Here is a 25,937-nt window from a genome sequence, read left to right on the forward strand (position 1 = left end):
CCAGCCACTGCTACCTGCGCAACTTCTACTCCGGCCTGGTTGGGAACACTCTTCACATAAATGCTTGGCTCCCTTATAAGTTCTATCGTGATAAGCCGCGGCGTGTCCTCGGTGGCCGATGAGGCTAACGTGGCAAGAGAGTCAGCGTGCTTGTTTTGTGACCGAGCCACCTGGGATATCTTTACCGTTCCAAACTGACCGATAATCTGCTTTGCCGTACTTAGGTAAGCTTTCATTCGGGGGTCCCGAGCCTCGAAGTCCCCCGTGATCTGATAAACGACCAGCCGAGAGTCCGAGTAAATCTCAACATCCTTCGCGCCCAGATGCAATACGGCCCTCAATCCGGCCAGTAGGGCCTCATACTCGGCTTCATTGTTCGAGGCTTTGAACCCCAATCTGAAGGAGTGTTCCATTCGTATACCCTCAGGGGTGATTATGACAACGCCAGCCCCGGCCCCCATAGCATTTGATGCGCCGTCCACAAATACCCTCCACGGGCGAATCTCCGCACTACAGATTACCTTGCCTTCGTTCTTGGGAGTGAATTCTGCGATGAAATCAGCGAGAACCTGTCCCTTCACCGAGCTTCTAGGTCGGTATCTTATGTCAAACGATCCCAACCGAGTCCCCCATTTTGCAATCCGACCTGTGAAGTCCGATCTCTTTAACAATGACTGCAAAGGATACTTGGTGAGGACGAACACCGTGTGTGCTTGGAAGTAATGTGGCAACTTCCTCGTGGCGTGCACCAGGGCTAAAACTAACTTCTCAAGGGGCAGGTACCTTGTCTCGGCGTCTACTAAGGTTTTGCTCACGTAATACACTGGCATTTGTACTCCCCGGTCCCTTAGTAACACAGCACTTACGGCATGTTCGGTGACTGCAAGGTACATAAACAGATCCTCCCCAGGCTCCGGGGCCGTCAACCTCGGCGCCTCTGCCATGTATTCCTTTAGCTCTCAAAAAGCCTCATCACAGCTCTCGTCCCATCGAAACCCCTTCCACTTTTTCAGAAGTTGATAAAACGGCCGACAATGATCGGCAAACTTGGAGATAAATTGGTTCAGGGCGACTAACATTCCGGTGAGCACTTGCACCTCTTTAGGATTGCTTGGTGGTTTGAGGCGGTTCACGGCCTTTATTTGGTCGGGGTTAGCTTCTATTCCCCGAGTAGAGATCAGATATCCCAGGAACTTACCAGCCTCTACTCCGAAAGTGCACTTCTCGGCATTCAGGCGCAATTTGTGCTGTCGTAGTATCTCGAATACTCCCCGGAGGTCTTCGGTGTGCTGTGACTCCATTCTGCTTTTTACCACCATGTCGTCGATATAAACTTCAACCGTGCATCCAATCTTTTCTCGGAACATTCTCGTCATCATTCGCTGATACGTGGCCTCGGCGTTCTTCAATCCAAACGGCATGACCTCGTAGTGATAGTTTGCATTCGGGGAGATAAATGCTGTCTTTTCTCGGTCTTCGGGCACCAAGGCAATCTGGTGGTAGCCCTGGAAGGCATCTAGGAAGCTCATCCTCGGGTGCCCGTATGTTGCATCTACTAACTGGTCAATCTTGGGCATCGGGAATGGGTCTTTGGGACATGCCTTGTTCAAGTCTGTGAAGTCCACACAAACTCTCCATTTGCCGTTCTTCTTCTTCACCACGACAGTGTTTGCCAACCACTTCGGGAAGAATATCTCCTTTATGACTCCGGCCTCCCTCAGCCGCTGTACCTCCAGGTTTACTGCATCGACGTGTTCTTTTGACGCTCTTCTTGGCTTCTGCTTCTTCGAGGGGAATAATGGATCCAAATTGAGTCTGTGGACAATGAATTCGGGATCTACGCCGGGCACTTCATACGGGTTCCATGCGAAGACATCTATGTTCTGCAACAGGAACAACAACATCTTTACCCTTTCCCGGTCATTCATGCTTGTGCCTATCTGGAAATATCTATCACTATCTGGAAGAATTCTTACCTTCAGCACATCCTCGGCAACGTCCGCCCCAGTTTCCCGGGGTTTCTGTAATTGCTATGCAGTCTCTTTCTCGGCGTGCTCAGCTTGACCGAGCTGTTCTTTTTCCCACCTGACCGCGGCTACAAGGCATTGCTTTGCCACCTGTTGGTTCCCTCTTACTTCTGCAACTCCATACTCAGTAGGAAATTTTACTTTCACGTGAAGGGTAGACGGAACAGCCCCCATGGCGTGAATCCACGGCCTCCCCAGGATTGCGGTGTAAGGTGCGAATGATCGGACTACTATGAATGTAACTATAACTCCCTTGCCTTTCATGTTCACTGGGAGAGAGATTTGCCCCCTCGGGAATCACAACTCTCCCGTCAAACGAGACCAATGGCGTGTCATACTTCGCCAAATCCTGGGTCTTTAACCCGAGCCCTTTGAAGAGGTCCGGGTACATGACGTCAGCCCCGCTACCTTGATCAATCATCACCCTCTTCACTAAGAATCCGCCTATCCGGGCTGTTACCACCAAAGCGTCGTCGTGAGGTTGGATCGTCCCTTCCAAATCATCTTCTCCGAACGAGATGGCCAGCTGTCCAACTTTCATTTTCTTCTTGGATGATTCTCCCTCCGCGCAAGCCACTGTCATTACCCTTTTTCCCGCTGCTGCTCTTCTTGGTGCGGCATGGATGACGTCGATTACCCCCAGGGGTGGTGGAAGGGGGTTCCTTTTCTGTTGGGCGCCCTGCCCGGATTCTCGGTCAATGGAATCTACTACAAACTCTTTCAGGTGCCCTGCCTTCACTAGCTGTCCGAGATGATCTTTTAATACCCTACACTGCTCGGTGGTGTGCCCCTTTTCTCTGTGATAGGTGCAGTATAGGTTTTGGTTCCTCCGAGATGGGTCACCCTCCATTTTGTTCGGCCATCTGAAGAATGGCTCGTTCCTGATCCGTTCCAAGATTTTGTGCACGGGCTCTTTAAACACCACACTAACCCCTTCGATTTGCACCTCTGGTTCCTGCATTCTAAAGTCTCTTTTCGGTTTTGGCGGCAAAATGCTTTGCCGAGATCTCCCCGCAAAAGGAGCTTTCCCCCTGCTTTGTAGCCGGTCATCCTCCAGGCGTTTGTACTTCTCTATGCGTCTCATCAGTTGCCTCATGTCCTCTGGGGGTCTTCTCGTCAGCGACTCCCGCAATTCAGAATCTTCGGGGAGCCCCATCCTGAAGGTGCTTGCCGCAATTTTCTCGTTTCCTCCACCAATCTCGTTGTAGAGTTCCCAGTATCGGCTGGCATAACTCCGAAGGGTTTCCCCGACCCTCATTTTCATGGAAAGCAATGTGTCGACCGGTTGTTGCACTCGGCTGCATGTCACGAACCTGCTGCCGAATTCCTGAATCAGCTCGGCGAAGCTGTGTATAGAACCTTTCCGCAACCCATTGAACCATCTCAGTGCGGTAGAGCCGAGACTAGAGGGGAATACTTTACACATCAATGCATCGTTGTGCGCATGCAAAGACATCATGTGGATGTAATGGCTGACATGTTCCACGGGGTCCGTCCTCCCCTCATACGAATTGAATGGCGGTCGCGTGAATCTGCTCGGCAGCGGGGCCCGTTCAATTTCATCGGAGAATGGAGACCGGGCCGCCATCCGCAAGGCTCGGCTCATGGCATCCACGGCAGCATTGTGGTGCAGTCGTTCCTCCGGCGATTCTGATCCTTGGTCATCGTAACCATGCGACCGTGAGCGGTTTCGTTGATGACGTAGTCCCCGTGGTTGCAGGTGTGACTCTTGGGAACGCGATCGGTCTCGGGATCGTTGCGTACCAGATCGGCTAGAGCCCTCGCCCTGATTTCTCCTTTGTTGGGGGTTGCGATTCCTTTCATGTCGCCGATCCCTCGCTTCCAGCTCTAAATCCATTACCAGTCTGCGCAACCGCTCCAACTCTCGATCTCTATCATCATGCTGCCGATGCGCCGAGACGCCGGAAACCGTCCGGTGTGTCTGAGCCGACCCTTCTCCCAATCCGGACCTTTCCTCCCCCCTTGGTTGCTCCCTATCTTCCCGCCGTTTCTGCCTTCTCTCCCTCCACGTTGACCCCCGAGAAGATCCTATGGAGCCGCTCGGTGCACGCTTTCCTGAACGTTCCTCAGACATTCCTTTCGTTTGAGTCTCAATCGAACCACGGCTTAGTAGGAGGGCCCCACTGTGGGCGCCAATTGTAGGAACCAAGTACAAGACTTCTGGGCCTTAGATCACTTGGGCTCACAATTTATTTGTAGTGGGCTTAAGGATTTCCTACAATGGGTCATTCTCGGCAGAGAGACTCAAAGCAACATTCAGTTTATACTCTCTCCTTGACTGTTTTCTCTTAATTTTTCTGAACCCTTTCTTCTCCCAACTTTCTTCTATTTATAGCCAAGGTTAGTGGGGAGATTATGATTACAGCCACCGTTAGTGCTATTGAAGGTCCAATATTATCTGATTAAAGTGGATGTTTAGGTGAGAGGGCAGTGCAGCATTTATGATCTTGGAACTTGGCTCCATCTTGACCGATTATGTTCGGCAACTCAGTTTCCTGTGAATATCACATTTTCCCGGGAACAGTTCATATATTTGACCGGGAACGTTTGACCGATCACCTCTTGGAATTCAATACTCTACGCTTGTTTATACATTAAGGAAGCTCCAAGAAGGGCGCAGGATAACTGGACCTTTCTGCTGGGCCTGTGCCCAAGGCCGGTATGGGACTGGGCCCAGGGCCTGTGTGGGACTGGGCCCAGGGCCTGTATGGGACTGGGCCCAGGGCCAGTATGGGCCTAGGATCTCGGTGCCGTACAGAAGCATATCTATTTTTTTGGAGAAAAATAAAAGCTACAACCTATGTCTTCCAGCCCAAGGATAAATTTTTATTTGGTATGTTATATACAATTTTTTTGAATTTGAAGGGTTTTATTTGGTTTTGAAGTAGAATTTGGGGATTCTATAAATTTGGAAGTTTTAAGCCTTGGGATTTTTGGTATTTGCGTCTCAGTAGGTTGATCTTAATTCTTTACCTTAAATGCTTTTTATTTGGGTTAATGTGATATTTTGTTTTCTAAATTAAAGCTATGATTTTTGGTTGATTGATTATTTGTTTCGATTCAACATAAAAGATAATGGAATTAGGTGTTATAATTTTAATATTGTTTCATATTTTGAATTGCCTATTTTGTTATTACTACGACTAAGTAGGATTGAGAAAAGCATAGAAGTTAAATATTTCTTCATTTTTTTTTTTAAATACTAACTAGCAAAATGTCTATAATATGCATATTATTAACCCAATTTTCTATTTCTAAATTTCTTAGATTTTATTATAAATAATTTTTCATGCATAAACAACATTCTCCCACTGCCATGTCAAAATTGTGGCAAAAAGTTGTAAAATAATATGGTCCTAAAACTACTCTTATGACTATGACGAGATAAATTTAAATTCTTTACTCATTGTTGAAGTTTTTTTTTTTCATAGTCAATAGCTTTCCCGTGCATCGCATGGGTTAGCAACTAGTTAATTCAATTAACATGCAAAACTCGTGGTAGAATAAACAAATCACCAATTAACTAAATATGTAGCGGAAAATAAATTGACACGGTGATTTGTTTACGAATGGGGAAAACCTACACGACAAAAACCCCACCGGGTGATTTTAAGGTCACCACTTCCTATAATCCACTATTATCAAAACAAGCGGTTACAAGTAAAGGAATCCCAGTACCTTATACCAACCTATAGTTGAACCTTTACCCCAATACCCAATTGGACTTGTTCTGTAGTGACAATATCTCCTTTTCAATGCACGGCTGCTCCCAATATGTGACTAACTAATAGATGCACGGATCCCAGTACACGACTAATCACCAACTTGAGAAAGATGTTAGCTACAAAGTTCTTCAGTTCATCACACGATGAGGATCACGAAGCTCCTTGGTCACAAAACCCTAAGGTGTACAAACACAGTAGCTTCTTCAAGAGAAAGATGAACTAGGACAAATTTTGTCTACGGTTCACAATTTGCATGAACACAACTTTGTTTCACACTTGCGCAACCTTTGACGGCCCTTAAAATAATCCTTATATATGTTTAGGGTTGTGAGAAAAGAAAGCCCAAACATATACCCATGGATTGAATTAAAATCAGCTCTGAAGAACTGAATTTCATAAACCTCGATAGATAGCTTATCTATCGAGATAACTGTCGAGCATCGGGCTTCAGCAGCTTTTAAACCTTGTAAGGTTGAATTTATTCAACCATCTAATTGGCTTTATTCCGTGTCAAATTTGCTTGTAATTCAGCATTTAGTAACCCTGTATTTAGGTGGGATTGTTGTAAGGGTAGTGAGTGAGATAGTGTGAAGATTGCTCAAGAGTGTGCAAGAAAACAGAGAGTCGCGGCTGGGACTCGCGACTGGACTCGCGGCTTCAACCCGCCAGAATCTGCACACGTGCCAAGCATGCTGGAAGATGAACAGTCATGCTAGCTGGAGCACTACAGGACAAAACAGGACAACTGGCCATACGGTTAACTCGCGACTGGAACTCGCGACTTAGTCAAGCCGCGAGGTCAAGCCGCGAGCCACCCCTGTTTTGGAAAAACCTGACGTTTCGCATTCCACTCCTCTTCAGTATAAATACCCTTTTAACCCACTTTTGAAAGAGAGCTTCCAGAGAGAATTTTGAGAGAGAAACCCTAAAGAAAAACCAGATTGTTTCACCCACAATCTCTACCTTAGAGTCTCATCAAATTCCCTCACTCTCTTCCTCTCCATTGTCAAATCCTTGAGAGGCCTTTATACCAAACCTGGTTCTCACCATTATCATCTCTGTGAGACAGACGTTTGGAGTTCTGGGAAGCAGTTAGGAAGGAGCCAATCTTTATTGGTTGATGTTACGGTGTAGTAGCGGAATCCGGAAAGCTAGAAAAGAAAAAGGTTCGGCGCAACCTCGTTGGAGCAAGAAGCTTGGAGGGCTTAGGTGCATTGGGTAGATTAGGCTTGGAGGGTCTATTGCTGTCTTTGTATCCCAACTGTATTTTCTAGTGGATTGATTACCGCTTGGAGGGCGGCGGAGAGGTTTTTCGCCGAGGTCTTCGGTTTCCTCTTCGATAACATATCTGGTGTTATCTCTGTGTTTGCATCTTCCTTCCTCTCTATCTCTGCCTTTACATTATCTGCTGTGGTTTATTTTGTTGTGGCTTAGATAGTTGTTTAATCAATTCCTTATTATAGCATATGTTAAGTTTCCGCACACTAGTTGTTTAACATATTGCGTGTGTTGATTAAATTGGTTTTTGGGGGTCTAAACGTTCAAAAGTGTTTTTGTACACGTTTTTGAACTTTCAGTTGGTATCAGAGCGGGTACACTTGTTGTGGTTAAAATACCTAAGTGTGATCCTTGACCCCTTGTGTTTATTTGCCATGGATTGTGCTTTGTATGACTCTTTGCATGATTTGGTTGGTGATGAATGTAACATGCCACGTGTTTGTGAAAATGCCTCTATGAGTGTTAATCCTCATAAGTGTGATGACATGTTATTTGAATCTATGGGTGTTGTTGACAAACTCTTCAAGAAAAATGCTAAGAAGTTTCAAAAGAATTTGAGCAAGTTATTTTGTGAAAAGGATGATTTGATTGCTAAGCTCAATGAATCCAACAAATTGGTTGAGAAATATAAAAAACTTGCTGAAATTTCTCTTGAAAAGCTGAAAGAGTTTGAATGTTTGAATATGGACTTGGATGCTAAACTTGTTTTGTCTAACAAACTTGTTGATGATCTTAAATGTGAAAATGAATCTCTTAAGATGCATGCCAAGTATTTGATTGCTGAACCTATTGTTAAAAAGGATGATAATATTTGTTGCAATCATGTTGTGGTACCCGATTTTGTGCCTAGTGTGTGTTCTACCTTAAAGGACAAATCGGTGTACATTCCTCCACATAAAAGAAATCAAAAGGTGGAGAGAAAGGCTGTTAAGTCAAAGTCTTCGTTTAGGTCTCAACCTAAGGCTTTGGATGGATCTAAGTTTGTTCCAACTTGCCACCATTGTGGTGTGATTGGTCATATAAGACCTCAATGTCATAAGTTGAAGAGGGAACAAAACCATGTTGCTAGATCCATTCCCAAAAAGCCTAGTGGACCTAAACACATTGTTTGTCACCATTGTGGTGCCTTTGGTCATCTAAGACCTCATTGCTCTAAGTTTCAAGCTCTTAAGAGAATCAAAAGAAAAGAGAAACTTGAGCTTTTTGGAAGTGCTAAAAAGAGTAAACTGGATTTGAGTGAAAATAGCATGTTGTTAAAGAAAATGTTTAATGCTCTTAACTCCTTGACTATGTGCATCTCCGGTTCTTATTCTTCCAACCCTCGTCTCGCTTCTCTTGGGACACTCATTCCAAACAATCGTTCCGTTTGGATGAGGAAGGGTTCCTATGGTTGAGCTTTTGCTCTTTTGGTCCTTGATCTAATTCTTTCGATCTTTGTAGGACCCTTCATGCATTAAATGTCATATCTTCATGCATTTTGTGCATCATGCATTTATTTGTATGCATTGTTTTGTTTTTGATCTTACTTTTATGTTTCTATTTTGTGTGAGTAAAAATCCAAAACCACATAAAAAGTGAAAAATTCAAAAAGTTTGATCGTATATGTTTGAGCACATATCACATGTGAGTTTGGCCTTGTACCTTTGTACAAATGGCTTTGTGCATTTTCGAGCTTAGCTTGTTATTTTTGCACTTATATCTTTGTGGGAAAAATCTTGACATCTTTGTGTGATTGTTGTAAATCGATCTTCAAACTTGTCATGAATGATTTGTCAATAGTCATGTTGGTTTTGATACATGCGTAGACTTGTGCTTATATCTCTTCCCACTCTTTTATCTTTATTGCTTAAAGAGCTCAATAAATGTAAATCTCAAAATGAAAAGAGATAATGAGCTGCAAAAGCCGTCGCACATACTAGTATTCGACTAGGAAAAAGGGAAAGCGACTTATATGAAAATGTTTGATGCCCAAAAAGCCAAAGGCTTGTTCATCAAATTGAAATATCAAAAATTTCAGGCATCAATCTCAAAAATGAGATGTATTGCTCAAAATGAGTTGTATTGATTCAAAATGATCAAATGTTATGAATTGTAAAGAAGCCAAATGAAAAGCTTCAATCTTATGTAATCATTTTCTTGTGGGAGGTCATATATGTTCATTTCTATAATTGAGATAGACCACTTGACTTAGCACTAGTTGTGTATGACTTGATTGAATTGATCATTGAAACTTCACTCTAGACTAAGGACTATTCCACATTTGATACACACACACAACACACATGCCTAATGTTCAATGAATGTCTCATTCATTTGTTAGATTGTACTTGTCTAAATGTGATGTGTGTATGCTCAATCATATATGGTTCAATCCAAAAAGATTTTTGATCATTTTATATGTTTTTGGAAGTGATTTTTATCACTCTTTGAGTTCTTGTTTAGTGTTTAATTTGTTTTTCATTGTTTAAACATGTTTTGTTTCGAAAAACAGGTGCCAGAGTTTTTCGCGGCTCAGCTGGCGACTCGCCAGTCGCGAAACCCCAGTCGCGAGCTCATCCAGAAGCTTTTGGCGACTCACTCGCGGCTTGCTCGCGGCTCACTCGCGACTCGCGAAGATTTTCGCGGCTGAAACTCGCGGCTCGCGGCTGAAACTCGCGGCTCGCGGCTTGCTCGCGACTGAACCTCGCGACTCGCCCAGTCGCGAAACGCCCAGAAACAGTTTTTTAAAGGGCTTTTTGTGGGAAACTTGTTTTAAACCTCTCCCATCCTCTCTAAAACCCCTCTTTCAATATTTTTACATCAAAATCCAACCAATTTGAATGGTTTTTCATTCCATTAACATTTCTAAGGTAATTATAAATTCTTTTCATTATTTTTGATCCTTAGATTATGTTTTGGAGAGTTTTGTGCTCTTGGTTGGGATTTTTATCATAGGGGTTGGGAAAACTTAATTTTTGTCAAATTTTTTTCATGGGTTTGGTTTATTTTGTTGATTTGCATTGGATGTTGGCTCCTTGTGGCAATTAGAACATGTATTAAGGGTGAATTTCATGATGTTCATGCATTGTTTCACATTATTGTTCATAGTGTGCATGCTAGGTGTTTGATAAAATGTCTCTTAGGCATTTTCTCGCTTGTTTGGACTCCGATGAGTACCAAACTTTGGGGTTTCTCATGTTTCCTCATTAGGAACATGTTTGGTTCATTAGTTGTGTATTTTGCACACTTTGCCCCACATGTGCATTTTTCATGCATTGGTCATGCATTGCACTTAGCCACCTCTTGCACACACCTTTGCTACCCTTGTCATGCATTGGTCTTTACCTTATTTCTTCATCCTAGCATGTCATGCTTACCTTATGCTTTGTAGCATGTTACTTTGTCTTAGGTTTGAGCTTCATTTTCTCATTCATCTTGCACCCCTCATGCATCTTTAGCATTGTTCATACCTTCATCTCTTGCCCTCTTTTCTCCTTGACCCTTTGTCTATTCCTGACAAAAAGGGGGAGAGTATACTCTAGAGAGTATTCCGGAGTATTTTGTCATTTCTATATGACTCTTGTTATGACTCTTGTGCACATCCTTAGGGGGAGAAATTCTATTTCTCGTGCACATTTGTAGGGGGAGAGATATTCCATAGGGGAGATGCATATACCAAGGGGGAGAAGACATTGTGTTAACAATAAAACTTTATTGTGTTTGATCAAGTTGCTCATATGTTTTACATCATGTTTACTTGATCGCAATTTGTCTGTTACATTATACTTGTCCTTTTATTACTTGCTTTACCTTGAGGGTCTAATGTGTTTTGTGCAAGTGTTTCAGGTTACAAGTATATATGTTCCAAGTGCATCACAGCTTCTCATCATTTTGAAGGGGAGAAACTTTAAGCACTTTTAGTTTATATTGTTTAAGTTTTTATTCAATATAATGTGGTTTGTACCCATATGCTTTTGTAAGCTTTGAGGGTTTATGTTTTATGCATAGTTTGTAGGCCTTGTGGTATGTACCATGCTTAAGTGCAGCCTTTATGCTATGTGAAATCAGTATTTTAAATCTAAATGTTCTGCATTGTGGTTTATGTACTGTCACTCTTGTGCCCTTGTAGGATTGTTCCTAGATGCATATGCCATGTGAGCTATGCATTGGTTGAGTGTTGAGCATACAAGTGTCTTGCCTTGTGCATGTTAACTTGTATGTCCTTGTGTTCATTCCAAGTGTGAATGAGCACTGTGATCACTACCTTGTGGTGTTCACTTGGTTGATCAAGCCATGGTTTGTTCATTAACTCCATCTTATGCTTGATCTCTTTTTGCCTGTTTCATATGCATTAATAATTTTCTGCTTACAATGATCATGGTGTATTGTTGTGTTTCAGGAGTTTATGTTCATATGATACAAGTGCTTCACAGCTTCTAGAGTTAGGTGTGAGTGAGTTTTGATCAACTGTTCCCAACTCACATGTTAAGTCTAGAGTCTGTTTTAGGGTTTTGTCACGGAATAGCCAAAGGGGGAGATTGTAAGGTTGAATTTATTCAACCATCTAATTGGCTTTATTCCGTGTCAAATTTGCTTGTAATTCAGCATTTAGTAACCCTGTATTTAGGTGGGATTGTTGTAAGGGTAGTGAGTGAGATAGTGTGAAGATTGCTCAAGAGTGTGCAAGAAAACAGAGAGTCGCGGCTGGGACTCGCGACTGGACTCGCGGCTTCAACCCGCCAGAATCTGCACACGTGCCAAGCATGCTGGAAGATGAACAGTCATGCTAGCTGGAGCACTACAGGACAAAACAGGACAACTGGCCATACGGTTAACTCGCGACTGGAACTCGCGACTTAGTCAAGCCGCGAGGTCAAGCCGCGAGCCACCCCTGTTTTGGAAAAACCTGACGTTTCGCATTCCACTCCTCTTCAGTATAAATACCCTTTTAACCCACGTTTGAAAGAGAGCTTCCAGAGAGAATTTTGAGAGAGAAACCCTAAAGAAAAACCAGATTGTTTCACCCACAATCTCTACCTTAGAGTCTCATCAAATTCCCTCACTCTCTTCCTCTCCATTGTCAAATCCTTGAGAGGCCTTTATACCAAACCTGGTTCTCACCATTATCATCTCTGTGAGACAGACGTTTGGAGTTCTGGGAAGCAGTTAGGAAGGAGCCAATCTTTATTGGTTGATGCTACGGTGTAGTAGCGGAATCCGGAAAGCTAGAAAAGAAAAAGGTTCGGCGCAACCTCGTTGGAGCAAGAAGCTTGGAGGGCTTAGGTGCATTGGGTAGATTAGGCTTGGAGGGTCTATTGCTGTCTTTGTATCCCAACTGTATTTTCTAGTGGATTGATTACCGCTTGGAGGGCGGCGGAGAGGTTTTTCGCCGAGGTCTTCGGTTTCCTCTTCGATAACATATCTGGTGTTATCTCTGTGTTTGCATCTTCCTTCCTCTCTATCTCTGCCTTTACATTATCTGCTGTGGTTTATTTTGTTGTGGCTTAGATAGTTGTTTAATCAATTCCTTATTATAGCATATGTTAAGTTTCCGCACACTAGTTGTTTAACATATTGCGTGTGTTGATTAAATTGGTTTTTGGGGGTCTAAACGTTCAAAAGTGTTTTTGTACACGTTTTTGAACTTTCAAACCTCGATAGATACTAGCTATCAAGCTAGTTGTCGAGCTTTAAAATCCAACACTTCTCCACTTGTTTCTTAGACAGACTTACATGACTTTAACACGAACTTGAAACCTTGTTCCTTGAAGTATTAAACACATCCTAGATCTACACAATTATAAGTAAAGTGCGTTTTGTCAAAGGATTAGCCAATTACATAAAATATTAACATATGTTTCTAACATGATTCACATATGTCCTAACAATCTCCCCCTTTGGCAATCTGTGACAAAACCACAATAAACAAATGAACATATGAGAGAAGTCATAAATCACTCAACTCATACTCACTTGTTGAATACAATAAAATCTATCCTAACACAAACTCCTGAAAAACTTTGCAAGAAGAGAGTTTATGGCAAGAAGACTTTGACAACCTGTATTTCTGAAACACTTTAATCAAAACTCATCAAGGCATCTTAGTGTGAAACAGAAATATAAGATTGCATACATTAAATAAGAAATGTATGTATAAAGAGAGAAAAGAAACAACACATGAAGAGATAGGTGAAATGTGATAACAACATCATCAAATATATATATATATATATATAAGATAAGTACAATGTCTGCTATCACTAAGTGGTCATAAGACCAATGTACAAGATATAATGTATCTAAAAAAAAGGAAGAAAAAAAATACAAAAATTCTCACTACATCCCTCTTATACACTCCCCCTATCACAAAATCTCCTATACTAACTCTCCCCCTATGAGTATGATTACTCTCATCTCAAAACTACTCCCACTTTTTGTCACAAGTGACAAAGGGTAAGTATATCAAGTACACATCTCATCATCATTGGGCGAGCTAGCACCATCGTCCTCATCAGCATCATCATTGCCGGAGCCATTGTCACTCTCGTCCTCAGACGTTGGTGGAGATGGAGAAGAAGCAATAGTGAAACCACCCATGATAGCCTATCGTCGTGCGATACGACCAACACGGGTGTTCACCTGACACAACTCATCACTGAAAGTGTCAAGGCGAGCATCCATGCACACAAGCTATGCCATGATGGCTTCAAGTGTCACTCCACCCATAAAAGACGAAGGAGAGGAGGTGGATGAAGCGGTGGAAGTTGGAGGAGTCATCGTCTCTGTTCGGGGCTACCTCGATCTGAGCTGTGCCTCGCTCCGTCGAATGGTAGCTGCATCTATGGCACACATCACCGGAAAATGAGGAGACTTAAGAAAAGAGACAAAAAGGTGGCGAAGAAGCCACGTGATAGCCGAGGGAAAAATGAGCTTATCACAGGTCGTCGTATCCCTATAGACATCTATAAGGGATAGAATAAGAGAAATGATATGTCTACAACATTTTTACAACAAATCCTAAGTGGCAAGTTGTTACTAGTTGTTATTGTTGGGGCAAAAAAGTAATCTTAGCATTAGTTTGAAATTTGAACCAATAACAACTAACCACCTGTGATTTGTTGTAAAAATGTTGTAGACGTAGCATTTCTCATAGAATAAAGTGAGAAGGGAAGTCGATAGAGATATCCTCTATGAGGGATAGCAAAAATCAAGCATGAGGCTCTGTAATAGTGTTATAATGAGACAAAAGATGAAGAATGAATGTCATCACCATGTTAAGGAATCTCAGACCTTTTGCAAAGGCCGAGCAAGGGGTGTTTTGACGGTTAGCCCAAGAAGAAGGTGTCTCACAGAAGAGAGACGAGAGTTCGTCTTTGGACATAGTCCTCAGACAATCACAACTAGGGTAGTCAGGATGCGCTACCCTAGGGACGTGTAGTACCTCGGAGACGGGACGTGTAGTACCTCGGAGACAATCTCCGGAGTAACTACGTTAAGCATACCTCAAATGTGAAAGAAGAAATGAGGTTCAAAAGTAACAAATCCATGCATATTGGAGTAAAACTCTTGTATGATCATGAAGGGATAAGTGACCGGGGCGCCACACAATGACTCCCAACCCCGACTGTAAATGACAGTGGGAAGGTCAGTATCGGAAAAATTCGATAGGATGACTTGGCATTCCGAATGAATGCCTCATCTACAAAAGTTCTCCGAAAAGTCCTTTCGGGCTTTATCATCACAGAATCGTACATGAGAAGGATTAATGTTAGAAGAAGAAGTAGATGCCCCAGAACGTAGAGGGTTCTGGGATGGAGTGGATTTGCGTTTTAATGCCATAGTGCAGACTAATGCAAGAAAGAGAGAAAGAGGGAGAAAGAGAGAAACAATTAGAAAAGCACCAACAACAAAATATAAGAATATAAATAATTGAAGGTATGTATGCATGAAAATTCATGAACATGTGACATGCAAACTTAAAAACATCATGGGCTCAGCCCAATCCAAACCTAACAACACATAATCATTGCAACAAAGGAAACACACATCTAAAATGCATGAAACATTGTTATAATGCAAATAAGATGCAATGCATGATGATTTAAAACAATTTTCACAAAAACCAACCCAAAAATTTTGTGAAAAAACCTAACAATTTTGAAAAACCCAAAATTTTCAACACAAACCCAAAAGTTATGTCAGAAAACGTGAAATGCATGATGAATGAGTGAAAAAGAGACATACCAGAAGTAGAAAATGCACATAAATGCCGAAGAACACATGGGTTGGAGGTTTGGAGTGAGAGAGAGGTTTTAGGAGGTGAAGAGACAGAATGCATCGAGAGAGATCGAGAAAAGTGAAGCTGAAATCGTGCTGACCCTTTAAATAGAAGTTCATAATTCTCGATGGATCAAGAGCTATCGAGAATTAAAGAGCGTGAAATAGCTATCAAGATAGCTAACTAAGATCTGTCGAGAGGTGTCCACCGCAAGAGGGGCTTGATGGATCGAGGTAGCTATTGAGCATCTAGAAGGTTTCTCGATCGATCGAAGTAGTTATTGAGAGCTATTAAGAATATGATAAAAGGCAGCTGAAGGGTCTTGATAGATAAGAGGTATCCAGAAGCTATCGAGATTGCTTAAAACAAATTTTCAAGAAGAGAAAAACATAAATATGAATGCAATCAAGCATGCTACTCAACCAAAGGTCCAAACAACAATTTAAGCTCTCAAAATAATCTCTCAACAAGAAAATGTCAAGCACAAAGATCCAAAACACACACACTAAACAAGTCTAACCAATTTTATATTTCAAAAACAAGTTAAGATATTTTAGTGAGCATATATTAATACATGTATTCCTTGTGATGGCCAAATCACATTGTACCTACATATGTATCAAAAGTAGCAAAGAATATTGTGTGTTGTGTGTGAAAAACATCCCAAGATTGCTTAAGTGTCTACATGTTATGGCGATTTGAGATATGAGAAAATTGCTTTAACTCACACACAATCATAACTGTTTGATGGGGACTATCATCTTCGAGGTACATCCTATAACTCCCACATCTCCTAGAATACACGCTTGCAATCATGTATAAAGCATTTTGATTCTTTTTTCTTTTTGTTGTTCTTTACATATTTTTATTTTAAGCAAACCATGCATGGGCATATAAGAGATAGAAAAGAAATACCCAATGATGTTAAGCATTTGACATTTCACTTTTACTATGCTGAAGCATACAAATGTCATTTCATGATTGACGGGCAATAGTAGTTAGATGGTTATTTATGCCTTTCTCTTAGGATTTTCTAGTCCTTCCTATCAAAAAGAGTGATACGAGTGTTAAGTACAAGAGATTATTTAATCTTACTCATCACAAACACGAGCCACAATGCTCACTTTCTTAGTTGTGCATAGAGATGCTCATCTAAGCTACAAATGATACAAAGTTTAGAAAACTTTGTTTCAATGGCCATCCAAGGTACACAAGTACCAATGTACACGAACACACACTGTTTTTGTATTTTTCTGATTTTCCAATTTTTTTTTTATTTCATATGAAAAATAAAGCAAAATTGAAAAGTAAACAAACAAAAGCATGTTAAATAAGGCAATGCATAAAACTAGACTGACTCAAAACACGAAAGCAAAACACACAAGTAATGCAAAAACAAAAATAAGAAGGGGAAAGAGAGATAAAAGTGACAGAATCACTTGGAGCCTTTTTTCCTTCCACACCTTGGAAGAACCTTTCCGTTTAGCAAACCCTTGATCCAATGGTGAGGGGAAAGAATTGAAACCGTTCAAGTTCAAAAAGAAAATGAGGGCTTTGAGAAGATCTCTAAGATGGGCAAAAGAGGATGGAGTTGATTCTGGGTTCTTGACGAGATCATGTTGTTGCTCTATTGAGTGGCTAACCACTTATAGTAATTAGGTCGAGTATGTCCAGCTGCTCCACAGTGATGACAGAAATGCTGCTTTTTCTGTTTGGGCTTTTAAGTACTTCCCTTCTTAGTCCTAGGTTCTTGATCTCTTTCTTATCAAGCTTAGGGGTGCTTCTAAGATATATTTACCCTTATCTATGTTCTCACATGATAATTCATTTTTAACATCATTGTTTTCAGTTTTGACATTATTAGTAGAAGGAATAAAAACAGTAGTACTAGAAGTAGCAATACTAGGAGAAGAGAAATCATACCCTAAATCAGTTCGATCGTAAGCAGATTTTTGAAGACTGAGCATCTCATCGAGCTTTACACTTGAAGTCTTTTCCAACCGGGCTCTGACTTGGAATAGTTTTGCCTAAAGCTTTTTGGTCTTCTTAGCCAAGAAATTATTCTCAAATCTCAGTGCTCCAATGGTCTGATTTGTTTCATCAAACTTTATGGAAATTTCTTCTCGTTCAAACTCCACTTCACTAAGCTTCTTGGTGGCCAACCTATAAAACTTCTCATGCTTTTCTAAGACCTTGTATAACTTTGCATAGGTTATGTGGATGTCATCTTGCTCATCCATCTTTTCAAACTTAGACTCCACCAATTCCTTTTCTTTATCCACATCTTCAACAATCCCTTCAGTAGGATTTACAGTGGTAGTGAAGGCATTTAGGATTCCATCATCCTTATTATTAGAATCATCCTTAAGCTCAGTATCGCTCAATGTAGTAGCAAGTGCCTTGCTCTTCCCAATAGTCTTGAGATATGTAGGGCACTCTTGTTTCATGTGACCGAAACCCTGACACCCAAAGCATTTTGGTCCTAAGGGAACAGTGTACTGACCGCCATCCCTAGAATCTTTCTTCCCTTTTTCTTGGCTTTGGAACTGCAAAGAATTGGATTGCTTTCGGTCCTTGTCAAATCCTTTTGCATTGGCATTCTTCATAAACTTCTTGAATAACCTCGAGATATAGGATTTCATCTTAGAATCTTCATCGTCTGAAGACTCATCAGTGTCACTGCTCTTGGCCTTCAATGCCATGCTTTTGCTCTTGCTTGATTTCCTGATCCTCGTCAAACCCAACTCATAGGTCTACAGATTGACAACCAACTTTGTCAAAGGAATTTAATCAATATCCTTTGATTCCTCAATCGCGGTGATCTTGGCATGAAATCTCTCGGGTATAGATCTAAGCACCTTTCTGACAATCTTGGGTTTAGGAATGGTTTTCCCAAGATTAAAGGCTGAGTTCACTATGTCCTTGAGCTTGGCATAGAACTCATCGAATGACTCATCCTCCTCCATCTTAATCTCTTCAAAGCTTGTAGTAAGCCTTTGAAGTTTTGAATCCTTGATAGCTTTGGTTCCTTCATAGGTTGTCTGGATAATGGTCCATGCTTCCTTAGCAGTTTTAGTAGAGGATATCTTCTTGAACTCCTCATTTGTGATTGCACTAAATAGAGCATTCAATGCCCTACTATTGAAGTTTGCTGCCTTGATCTTAGCATCGTCCCAGTCAGTCGATGCTTCCGTAGGCTTGGTCCAGCCCATCTCCACAGCTTGCCACACCTTTTCATCTAATGACTGCAAAAAAGCTCTTATGTGTACTTTCTAGTATGCATAGTTAGTACCATTAAATAAAGGAGGTATGACAAGAGATTGTCCTCTATTCATGACAAGTAGGGGTCAATGGATCACACAGCAAAAATTAAAACCTAATCAGAGTGTGCTTGCTTTGATACCACTTGATAGGCCAAGACTGTATTGACCATTTGTGATAAATTAACCAATTGATTTAGCCAAGTTAATTAATTAATTAAATTAACATGTAAAACGCGTGGTAGCACAAACAAATCACCAATTAACTAAATATGCAGCGGAAAATAAATTGACATGGTGATTTGTTTACGAATGGGGAAAACTTACACGGCAAAAACCCCACCGAGTGATTTTAAGGTCACCACTCCCGAGAATCCACTATTATCAAAACAAGCGGTTACAAGTAAAGGAATCCCAGTACCTTATACCAACCTATAGTTTAGCCCTTACCCCAATACCCAATTGGACTTGTTCTGTAGTGACAATCTCTCATTTTCAATACACAGCTCTTAGTACGTGACTAATCAATAGATGCGCAGATCCCAATATGTGACTTAATCACCAACTTGAGAAAGATGTTGGTTGCAAAGTTCTTCAGTTCATCACACGATGAAGATCACGAAGCTCCATGGTCACAAAACCCTAAGGTGTACAAACACAGTAGCTTCTTTAAGAGAAAGATGAACTAGGGAAAATTTTGTCTCCGATTCACAATTCGCATGAACACAACTTTGCTTTACACTTGCACAACCTTTGACGGCCTTTAAAATAATCCTTATATATATGTTTAGGGTTATGAGAAAAGAAAGCCCAAACATATACCCATGGATTGGATTAAATCAGCTCTGAAAAACGGAATTTCATAAACCTCGACAGATAGTTTATCTATCAAGATAGCTGTCGAGCATCAGATTTTGGCAGCTTTTAAACCTCGATAGATACCAGCTATTAAGCTAACTGTTGAGTTTTAAAATCCAGCACTTCTTCATTTGTTTCTTGGATAGACTTGCATGGTTTTAACACTTGAACTTGAAACCTTGTTCCTTGAAGCATTAAACACATCCTAGATCTACCCAATTACAAGTAAAGTGCGTTTTGTCAAAGGATTAGTCAATTACATAAAATATTGACATATTTTCCTAACATGATTCACATATGTCCTAACAATAACAAATAATTAATTGAAGGCTTTTGATTATAGATGTTTAATTGCACTCCTTAAAGGAAGAATCAAGTGAGTCCAACTATATTGGAAAGCAATAAAAGCTAATAAATAAATACATCCTTTAATTGAAAGCCAAAACATCCGTATAGATCAGAAGTATCTATATCAAACATGCTTCTCCGCATATCTTTAAACTGCTTTGAAAGAAGACCTTCCCTTTTTTTCTTTTTTCTTTTTTTTTTTCTTTATTTTAATGTTGTGCAACATCCTTAAAAAAAATTGATTGCCAAATAAAAATCTCAACTTTAACCACGTTTATTAACTGGACCTCTGATTAAATTGAATGAGTCAAGCATGCACATATCAGTATATACTAGTTCGGTTTTTTTTTTTTTTTTTTTTTGGGGGGTGAGAATCCTATATTCTTTATTTAAATGATATTTACACCAAACAAAGTTGGACAAACAAGCAGCCACCCCACCTCCCACCTGTAGCTTAATTCCCACATATAATCTTCAATCGTTTTAATACCTCACTTGGTTACGAGTTCAAGAAATTAAATAGGTACGTTTTCCTTAATTTCAATAGTTCTTAATTCTTATTATTTGTAACTTAAATAGTCTTTATTGGTTATATAAATTATGAACCAAAAAGTATCCACTGCTCCTGTCCGGCAAGGAATATCACATTGAGTAGCTCTCAAATAGATAATATGCGAACTTCTTATATATCTCATATCTCATATTGAATAAACTCTATCATATATTCATATGTACATAAGGATAATGGACAAAGTGTAACCATCCCATAATGCAAGTGGTCTTTTTTTTTTTTTTGATGAAATCTTACGGAAAGTGGTTAGGGCCTTCCACTTTATTAATCATATCCCTAGAGTTGGTGATCTATTTTTTTGTCGAATTCGGAAAAAAATTAATTAATTATGCTATTATTAAAAATATCTCTGAATAGGCCAAGTGCATGTACCCAGCGGCTGCTTCTTCAAAGAATAGGCCACTTGAAGACATGTGGCTTGAAATAACGTCACTTGGAATAATGCCACAGGCTCGGTTATATCGTTTTACTGTGTTTGGTTTGAATTAGTCTACATGTCCCTCATCGTTTTTAATGTTTTTGTAATGTTTCGCCTTTTAATTAATTAATTATTATTGCTTAGTGTTATATATATATATATACTAGAATTTCCAAGGGAAAAAAAGTAGTATACACAGTCTAGGGATGATTCACTAACATCGGATATATAAAAGCAAAACAAGAATTGTCTCTTTCTTAGACCAAGTGTGCGTTTGTGGCCAAATTTGACTCGAAATTGCTAGACTGAAACAGTGGGTCATTAATCATTTTATAAGATACATTGAAACTTGGAAAGTGCATATTCACACACACACACAACACATAATAGAAAGAAGTAAAAATGGATTCCAAGACACTAAAGGCGGATAAGCCTCATGCAGTTTGTATTCCATTTCCAATTCAAAGCCACATAAAAGCAATGCTCAAGTTTTCAAAGCTTCTCCACCATAAAGGCTTTCACATAACCTTTGTTAACACTGAGTTCAACCACCAGCGTTTTCTGAAATTTAGAGGTCCCAACTCCTTAGATGGTTTGTCTGACTTCCAATTCAAAACCATTCCAGATAACCTCCCTCCATCAGATCTAAATGCCACCCAAGACCTCTCTTCTCATGGCAACTCCATTATGAAAAACTTCTTGGCCTCATTTTCTAACCTTCTTGTGAAACTCAACAGTGCAACTTCAAACGTTCCTCCAGTGACTTGTATTATCTCAGACGGTTTCATGCAATTCACCATCAACGCTGCACAGGAACTCGGAATCCCAATTCTAATGTTCTTCACTGTCTCCGCTTGTAGCTTAATGGGTTACATGCAGATTCCTCCTCTCCAGGATAAAGGCATCATTCCACTTAAAGGTGTGTAACAAAAAAATGCGAAACTCCATTGAAATCTTGCATTAATTGCACTTTTGGATTATTGATTATTATTATCTTTTTGGAGAAGAATTATGAACTATGAATTATGAATTATTATTATTATCATAGTTACAAACTTACAATATCCATCTTTACTTCGTTAGTTTAAAATGTAGCAATATCCTATTTTATTTTATTGTACTGATTCTACTGAACACTTTATTCCTCTATTATCATTTGATATTAAAAACTCAATTTTTTTGTTAGTTGAAAATGGGTCGGAACCAACATATTAATGACTTTTATACCCTCTCATAACAAACATATCGCATGTGCGCACAGTAATACACAATTGACAATTTGAAGGATTATAGTTGTGCATATGTGACGTGTTTGTTATGGGAGCGTACTAAGACCATCATTGTGTTTGTTATTGGATGGTAAATATTAATACCATTAAAGTGTGGGTCTGGCCATGTATTTTTTTTTTTTAAATTGAATTAATTTTTTTATTTGACAAAAACACTAACCTATGGAAAAAAAAAATGTTCATTACAACATTGCTATGTTTAAACTAAAATGAGAACATTGCAATTTTCTTATATTATTAAGGGGATAAAGTGTAATTTTTCTATTTTATTATGGTTAAAAATAAATTTAATTTTAAGCTGAAAATATTCTGTCTCTTTGCAGATAAGAGCTATTTAACCAATGGGTATTTGGACACAGTTATAGATTGGATTCCAGGTATGAGAGGCATTCGACTCAAGGATCTCCCAAGTGAGGTTCGAACCATAGATCCAAATGATGTTGTCTTTAAATTTGTGATAGAAACAGCAGAGAGAGCTCCTACGGCTTCAGGAATTGTTATTCAAACATTTGATGCATTAGAGCAAGAAGTTTTGGATGCTCTCTTGACCATGTTTCCACATGTATATGCCATTGGCCCCCTCCAACCACTACTCAATCACTTAACCAATGACCCTTTAAAATCAATTGGATATAGTTTATGGGAGGAAGAAACTGAGTGCCTCCAATGGCTTAACTCTAAGGCGCCCAACTCTGTAATATATGTGAATTTTGGTAGCATAGTTGTCATGACACCAACACAGTTGGTTGAGTTTGGTTGGGGAATTGCAAATAGTAAATATTTATTTTTGTGGATAATTAGACCTGATTTAGTTGTTGGTGAATCAGCAATATTGCCACCTGAGTTCAAGTTAGTAACTAAAGAAAGGGGTTTGATAGCTAGTTGGTGCCCTCAAGAGGAAGTGTTGAACCACCCCTCAATTGGAGGGTTCATAACACATAGTGGATGGAATTCAACTATTGAAAGTGTGTGTGCAGGAGTACCAATGCTTTGTTGGCCATTCTTGGGAGATCAACAAACAAACTGTAAGTATACTTGCAATGAATGGGGCATTGGCATGGAGATTGATAATGATGTCAAGAGAGAGGAAGTGGAAAAGATTGTGAAAGAGTTGATGGAAGGAGAAAAGGGTAAGAAAATGAAGAAAAAGGCCATGGAGTGGAAAAAGTTAGCTGAAGAGGCCACTGAGCCACTTGGTTCTTCATCCATTAATGTGAAGAATTTGGTGAATGAAGTGCTTTTATCGAAATGATAGATATTTTAGAAATAAAAGTGATAAAAAATTTATTATAATTCGCGAAGATTAATTATAATAGCATGAATGTACCAATAATGCATTACATAATTATGTTAAGTGAATTTTACTAATCATGATTCAAACTTATTATAGCCTTTTGTAAATCCAATTAAAATTAATACCACTTTAGATTCTAATTACTATTATACTCTCTTATATAAAATGTTTATATTCATTCCTGCTATTCAACCATCTCTTATTTTAGGCTTAAAAAAATCTCTTAATTTTATATTCAATTTAGAAACTCATATTTAATTATTGTATTTTGATTAATCTATACTTTATTTGTGTTTTTAAAAAAAAAATCATTTTTTTTATTTGCATCAAATATCTCAAATTTATTTGCTTATTGTGATAAATATATTGAGATCCTATCAATCATGCTTTGTCCAAACTTTTTCTTTTAATAAATCTTCCTCTTTGATAAATATATTGAGGTCCTATCATCACGGGGAAAAAATATTTCGATGGTCCAGAATTCAGCTTTCTGGCCCAAATTTTGACGAAATAGCTAGATTGAAAAAAATGGTTCATTTATAAGATACAATAAAGTGCATATATAGGTCGGCTTCACAGCCCAAATTGTCCCCAAGGGTAAATACAGGTGGTGGTTTGGCACTCTATTGGAAGGACGGACTTAACCTCAAAGTTATAGATTCAACACCAACATTCATTGATGCAGTAGTTAACCCAAGAATGGATGACGCCTGGCGGTTAACGGGTTTTTACGGAAACCCAATAACGGCCAACTGGGAACATTCTTGGGCACTACTAAGACACCTCTGTTTGAAGATGGACTTGCCTTGGCTTTGTGTGGGGGATTTCAACGAAATCACCAAAGTCGAGGAGAAGAAGGGGGGTGCTCCAAGACAGGAACGTCAGATGAGAGAATTTAGGAGTGCTTTGGACTTTTGTGGATTTTGGGATTTGGGTTTTGTTGGGCCACCTTTCACATGGTGTAATAATCATTTTGAAGGAGAGATGATATGGGTTCGGCTGGATAGAGGGGTAGCAACTCCATCTTGGTTTGAATTGTTTCCAATAGTTCGACTCCCACATTGAAGGTACACTATCTGACCATTGTCCATTGTGGTTATGTTCTGACGATGAAAATGTTAGATTTTATAAGTAATCCAGGCCTTTTCGCTTCGAGGCTGTATGGCTGAAAGATGAAAGATGTGAGGGGATCATCAAATCTGCATGGGAGGGAAAAAATGCAGGTGAACCGGTTGGGAGGTTAATGTGCAAGATGGATGCTTGTAGACCGAGTTTGCAAAAATGGAGCAGGCTTTCTTTTGGCAATATTTGCCATCTGTTAGCTCAAAAAAAGAAACAATTAGCACAAGCAGAACTCATGTCCATGGCGGGGATGAATCATGATCAGGTCCAGTTGCTAAGAGGTGAGGTTTATGATCTTATGGTGAATGAAGAATGTTTGTGGCATCAAAGATCAAGGGTAGATTGGCTGAAGAGTGGGGATTTGAACACCAGCTATTTTCACAGCCAAGCTACTCACCAAAACAAAAGAAATTTTATTTCCAAATTAATTTTGGAGGATGGGTCTATGGTGGATGGTGATAGGCAGATTGGAGAGGCATTGGTGGATTATTTCAAGCAAATTTTTACCTCCACTTCCCCTTCAAGTTTTGAACAGATTCTTTGAGGCATTGACACAAAGGTTACCCCAATGATGAATGCTAAATTGGCTCGAGATTACATAGCAGAGGAGGTGGAATGTCCCTTGAAACAAATGAAGCCACTAACAGCACCAAGACCAGATGGTATGTCTCCAATTTTTTTCAAGTCTTGTTGGAACTTTATTGGCAAGGATGTAATTGATGCTTCTCTAAAAATTTTAAATTCGGGGTCCATGCCTAATAGCCTAAATCACACATTCATCTCCCTAATCCCAAAAATTAAATCACTTGAAAAAGCTAAGGACTTTCGACCTATAAGCCTTTGCAACGTCCTATATAAAATTATATCCAAAACCATAGCCAACCGTCTGAAAAAATTACTTCCCAAGCTAGTCTTGGAATCACAAAGTGCCTTCCTATCAAACAAATTGATCTCTGATAACATCCTTGTTGCATTTGAAACCTTTCACCACCTAAAATCTAAGAGAAAAGGAAAAACGGGGCTAATGGCCCTAAAGCTCAACATGAACAAAGCTTATGATAGAGTGGAATGGATCTTCCTTGAAAAAATAATGGAAAATTTGGGTTTTGATAGGAGGCGTATTTCACTTATCAGCTCATGTATCAGATCTGTGTCTTTTTCGGTTTTGGTTAACAGTGAACCACATAGTAATTTTACTCCTAACAGAGGCCTCCGTCAAGGGGACCCCGTTATCTCCCTACCTATTCCTATTGTGTGCAGAAAGGTTACACTCTCTCATACAACAAGCTGAAAATGCAGGTTCAATCAAAGGAGTTTCTCTTTGTAGTGCAGGGCCAAAGGTTTCCCATTTGTTCTTTGCAGATGACAGCTTGCTTTTTTGTTGAGCAAATACCCAAGAGTGTGCCACTATTTTAGAGGTTCTGCAACAATATGAAGAAGCTTCAGGCCAACAAATCAACTCAGACAAT

The 25,937-nt window shown here is 39.9% G+C and overlaps 1 protein-coding gene across 2 annotated transcripts in view; it reads left to right on the top strand.

The window, feature by feature from the left end:
- LOC126710239 (7-deoxyloganetin glucosyltransferase-like) overlaps window positions 1-23,345 on the top strand; it is a 91,867-nt gene extending 68,522 nt beyond the window's left edge. Inside the window, exons 2-3 of one of the 2 annotated variants that reach the window (XM_050410618.1) lie at window positions 21,481-21,682; window positions 22,376-23,345. In XM_050410618.1, coding sequence (XP_050266575.1) covers window positions 21,481-21,682; window positions 22,376-23,304 — 1,131 coding nt within the window. In that variant the 3' untranslated portion in view covers window positions 23,305-23,345. The remainder of the gene's footprint in view (window positions 1-21,480; window positions 21,683-22,375) is intronic. The other variant, XM_050410619.1, reaches the window with a different exon arrangement.
- The last annotated feature ends 2,592 nt before the right edge of the window (window positions 23,346-25,937 follow it).

The sequence above is a fragment of the Quercus robur genome, chromosome 12, assembly GCF_932294415.1.
Source record: "Quercus robur chromosome 12, dhQueRobu3.1, whole genome shotgun sequence".
Taxonomy (NCBI): Eukaryota; Viridiplantae; Streptophyta; class Magnoliopsida; order Fagales; family Fagaceae; genus Quercus; species Quercus robur.